Source organism: Scomber japonicus, chromosome 10, assembly GCF_027409825.1.
Source record: "Scomber japonicus isolate fScoJap1 chromosome 10, fScoJap1.pri, whole genome shotgun sequence".
Taxonomy (NCBI): domain Eukaryota; kingdom Metazoa; phylum Chordata; class Actinopteri; order Scombriformes; family Scombridae; genus Scomber; species Scomber japonicus.
The window spans coordinates 24,596,049-24,601,184 of NC_070587.1; the positions used below are offsets into that span (position 1 = coordinate 24,596,049).

At 43.4% G+C, this 5,136-nt stretch overlaps 1 protein-coding gene across 1 annotated transcript; it reads right to left on the reverse strand.

The window, feature by feature from the left end:
- Positions 1-1,487: 1,487 nt before the first annotated feature.
- On the reverse strand, positions 1,488-3,156 carry fzd1 (frizzled class receptor 1). Its single transcript, XM_053326592.1, has one exon. The coding sequence runs from the start codon at positions 3,153-3,155 to the stop codon at positions 1,488-1,490; it is 1,668 nt and encodes a 555-aa protein (XP_053182567.1). The 5' UTR covers position 3,156.
- Between the last annotated feature and the right edge of the window lie 1,980 nt (positions 3,157-5,136).

Sequence of the window (5,136 nt, forward strand, 5' to 3'; positions counted from 1 at the left end):
GGTGAAGTCTCACTCCTCATCCACATTTAGAGGCTGGAAGCATGTGTGCCATTTTAGTACTTTTACTGCTCTAATGACAAAAAGCATGCACCTACTTTACACACTCAATTTTATCATTTGCTTAAATTAAAACGCATCAAAATGCATCAAATGTTCTTATTAGTTTGGTGTAAAGGCTCAAGAGATGTCCAGTTATTTTTACACAGCACTGTATACATAAAAAAAAATGTGTAGTTCTCCAGCTTTATGCTTTCACATTCTCACTCAAACTGCTGATTTTTATATTCTATGTTCACACAAATACAGACCAGGATTCTGTTGTGAATTAAAAACAAACAAACATCACAGGTGTTTTCGCATGTCTTAGCCCTTTTTTTTCAAATCACATCCGTACTTAACAGCTGATCACTTTTACCACCTTTCAACCCTGTTTTGCCTCTTCCTGCTTTTCATTTCAACCACAGTAGAAAAAAAAAGAAAAGCAAAATCAACCTGCACAGACTTGAAACTGTCAGCAGCTCGTACATCTGTGAGCCACTTCACTGCTTTCACCTGGTCAGAGCTGCACGTTGTATCGTAACGCAGAGGTAACACTAAATTAAACGCTGGAAGGAAGTTTCACGCGTCTGTGAGTTGATTTTCATATTGTAAAAAAAAAAAAAAAAAAGGTGTAAGTGGGAGAATAAAAAAAAGTTTCCAGGAAGGTAGGGAAACACATGTGCCTGAGAGTGTGTAATACTGCAAAAGCATGCATGATTTTCAGAACTAAAACATGCAAAAAATAAAATAAATCCAGGTATGAAAAAAATAAATTGGCATGATTCTGTGTGCTTTATTTGGAAAGGAATGTTTTTGAACTGTTGGGGCCCTGAGGTACAGGCCACACAACCATCTGTCACAATGGCTCACATTCACAACCTGAACCTGTGCACCGCTTTCAGTCTCAGTCTCCCGTACTGCTGACATTTCCCTTCAGACGCAGGCAACTGCTGCTGCTGCTCCGCTCTACACAACAACAGACACAAAAACTACAGCTGGTTAATCAGGATAAGAGGGAGCCACGAGGAAGCACTTGGGTTTCACGGGACTCTGCTTAGAATAGACCCCGGCGCTCACAGGGCTGTTCACTGATCAAAAGACACAAACACTGAATGTGAAATACTCCCAGTGGTGACCACAGTAAGTCAGGTCATGAGACCTCGGCATCCTTGATGGTCAGCTGGCTCTTTGTGATGATTAAGTACAATTCCATTATGTCCAAAGTATGAAAAAAAGTGTTTGTTTTTTTTTTAAAAAGAAAGAACTTTTAAAATCTTTAAATACAAATATATACTTACAAAAATCTCACAAATGAATATGTACATTAAAAAACAGACCGAGCGTCTCCTGTAAGTCCGAGAAAATTAAAAAAAAAAAAGAAAACAATAAAAGAGGATTATCATTCAGTTTGTCACTAAGCAGTCTGTGGGAGTCTGTGTGAAACCACATCACACTGTGGTCTCACCCTGTTTACTGTTGGCCAGTCTCGTGTAAAACCTCCTCCACGAGTTGAGGGTCTTTCCAGACCAGATCCAGAAGCCGGAGGTGATGCCCACAATGAGCGTCATGAGATACTTTATCATGAAGACGGTGAAGTCGGGGCTCATGTTGGGGTGGTTCTGTCCGGGGCACGGCACTGCGTACGTCTTACACGTCTGGGTGATCCACGTCCTCTCCCACTGCTCTCTGAAGGCCTGCTCGTAGAAGTAGCAGGCGATGACGATGGTGGCCGGCACGGTGTACAGCACGCTGAAGATCCCTATCCTCACCATCAGCTTCTCCAGCTTCTCTGTCTTGGTGCCGTCGTGCTTCATGATGGTGCGGATGCGAAACAGGGACACGAACCCAGCCAGGAGGAAGGACGTGCCGATGAACAAGTAGACGAAGAGTGGCGCCAGAACGAAACCCCGCAGGGCGTCCACGCTGTTGATGCCGACGAAGCAAACCCCGCTCAACACGTCTCCGTCCACCTGTCCCACAGCCAGGATGGTGATGGTTTTAATGGCGGGTACGGCCCAGGCTGCCAAGTGGAAGTACTGGGAGTTGGCCTCGATGGCCTCGTGGCCCCATTTCATCCCTGCTGCCAGGAACCAGGTGAGAGCCAGGATGACCCACCAGATTGAGCTGGCCATGCTGAAGAAGTACAGCATCATGAAGAGGATGGTGCAGCCCTCCTTTTTAGTGCCCTGCACCACAGTCCTAATGTCATTATCAAACCTATCATTGCACACCACTTTGTCCTCCAGTAAGAACCCTGCGATGTAGGCGATGGACACCATGGTGTAACACCCTGATAGGAAGACAATGGGGCGTTCAGGGTAGCTGAACCGCTTCATGTCCACCAGGTAGGTCAGCACTGTGAACAAAGTGGAAGCACAGCACAGCACAGACCAGATCCCGATCCAGATCCTGGCAAATCTGAGCTCCTCTTCATTGAAGTACATCATCCCGTGAGATCTCTTCGGCTCACACGGAGCACCGCAGTTCTCCTGCCCGAGGAAACGGTAGTTCAGGTAGGGTGGCACCCTGAGAGAAGCAGGGCACCTGAACTGACCGTTTGCGGGGTCAGACATGATCCTCTCGGTGGGGTACGGAGCGGGTGGGTCTGGCTCGGTACGATCCGACATATTCTGCCCCACGCACAGTTCTCCTGCACCGTGCACAGGGAACGACTCGCACGCTAAACTGTCGGGCCACTGGAAGCCGAACTTGTTCATGAGAGCCTCGCAGCCTTGCCGGGCACGCTCGCACAGGGACCGGCACGGTGGAAGAGCTTGCTCCAGCACCGTGCACACAGGCGCGTACATAGAGCACAGGAAGAACTTTAAATCCGGGGAGCACTGCACTTTCACCAGAGGGTAGAACTGGTGGACCTCCAGGCCGGCGTCCTCCTGGTTGGTGTGACCCAGCAGGTTGGGCATGATAGTCTCGTTGTAGGCGATGTCCGTACACAGAGGGATGGATATGGGCTGACAGAAGCCGTGCTCCGGTATAGACATTCCTCGCTCCCCGCCACCACCACCGTACTGCCCATTTACTCGAAATATCCCCTCGTTAATGAGCAGAATGAAAAGAGAGCAAGTGAAAACAGCACGAAGGAGTGTGTTATAAACCATAGTGAAGAAGTGACCCGCTGCCGTACTTTCTATGTGTTGCTTCTCTAACTTACGTTACCTCCAGCAGCAGGCAGCAGGCTACTTCCCTTTGTTGGCGGCTCTTTACGAGGTAAAAAAGAAAAAGAGAGATATAATAGTAGAATGTCAGCGTTCCTTCTCCCCGGCTTTTTCACCACGCCGAGGTGATGTGAGAGTGGGGAGGAAATAAAAATTCCCGCTGTTTTTAATCACAAGCTGACGTTCTCCGGGGTTGATATCCACAATAATAACGCGTATTCCTCCAGGAAAGAGACAGCTCCAGCCTTCAGTCTGAGCGACACAGCGTCAGTCTGCTGCTTCAACCTGTTCTGTTCTGCTCCCTCACTCTCTCACTCCCAGCGACGTCAAGCCCGCGAAACTACATCACTGCTACTTCCGCTCACAACCTTCACAATAATATTTTTTGTTGTAGTAATATTTATTTAAATATATTATATATATTTATTTTATTTTATTTAATAAATATTTTTATTCATTTTAACTAAGGACAAAACCCGCTTAATATAAATGTACAATAATGAATTCAGACCGTGAGAAAGTTGCAAAAAACCAAAAAAAAAAAAAAAAAACCCCAGACAAAAACAAACCACAAAACAATAAATTAGAAAAAAAAGTTCCTTTACACACATACACTTTACATACTTTGCACATACTCATATACAGACATATACACAAAACATGCTATTATACAAAACCGTTTTGATATCGGTTTGAAACCTCCAATATAAGTCAGTCAGAATAGTGTGGTAGCCTATATCTATCTTATTTGCATGTATTTATTGTTTTAACAAGGTTTTGCAAGAACACCTCTGAAACAAGTTTTAGTTTGACATTTAACCTGATTTAATAAAGAAAAACAAACACACAAACAGAAAACACAGACAATATTCAGCTATCAATAACTTTCCCAACATTCAAAGTGATATATAGTGCTTGTCAAAAGTTTGGACACACTTTTCTTTCTCATTCAAGGAAATGGGAAATATAGGCTACTGTATACACACAATATATGTAGTGTTTTGTATAGTACAATTAAATTAAAAATCATGTAAAAATGAAAAGGTGTACACTGAAATGAGATAAAGACGAGTTCAAAGACAGTTCAGAGTTTTTACAGCTATTATTATCTGTATCTGTCAAAACTTCTAAAGCAGTTTTGAAGAGTATAATTAATTTAGGGAGATCTGCAGCAGGCCTGTTAATGTGTTAATGTGTGTGTAGGTATCAAGTCAGTTTAACTACAACTGCACTGACATACTTCCTGTGTCCTCATTTCTCACTCTGACAAGCTTTACAGATCTCTCTCTCTCTCTCTCTCTCTCTCTCTCTCTCTCTCTCTCTCTCAGTGGGACCTAACAGATGGGGGGGTTAGGGAGGGTCTGCATTTTTCCCAATGTTTGCCTGGATTGCAGAGGTTCATTTCAGTTCACTTCTGTACTGTCATTGGCAAGAATGCTGGATGAACACCGGTGCCAAGTTCTTTAAAGGAACATTCCACTGTTTTTTCCCTAAGTGTCTCACTTCCAATCACGTACATGTCCTATTTTTACATTTCATTTTCAAATGTAGACTCTCCAGTTTCAGATTTATGATACATTAATCACAAACTGATCTGAAAACTCTTCATCACTGTGGATTAGAGAAGTCATATCTTTCAATTTCATTTTTGTGATGAACTGAAACAAAAGAGAACCTGGAACAGTCAACAAAACACTTCCAAAACAGTAGTGTGGTTTTTCATGTGTGTGTTTGTGTGTGTGCGTGTGTGTGTGTGTGTGTGTTTGTGTTTGTGTGAAGCCTTTTAGTCATTTGTAGTTTTTTCTTATGTTTATATCATTTTAGATATATTTGTATGGTGCAAAAACACTACACTTAAAAGATTCATTTAAGTATGGTGTGAGCTTTGCACACCCATAACCCACTGCTTCTATACAATAGTAAA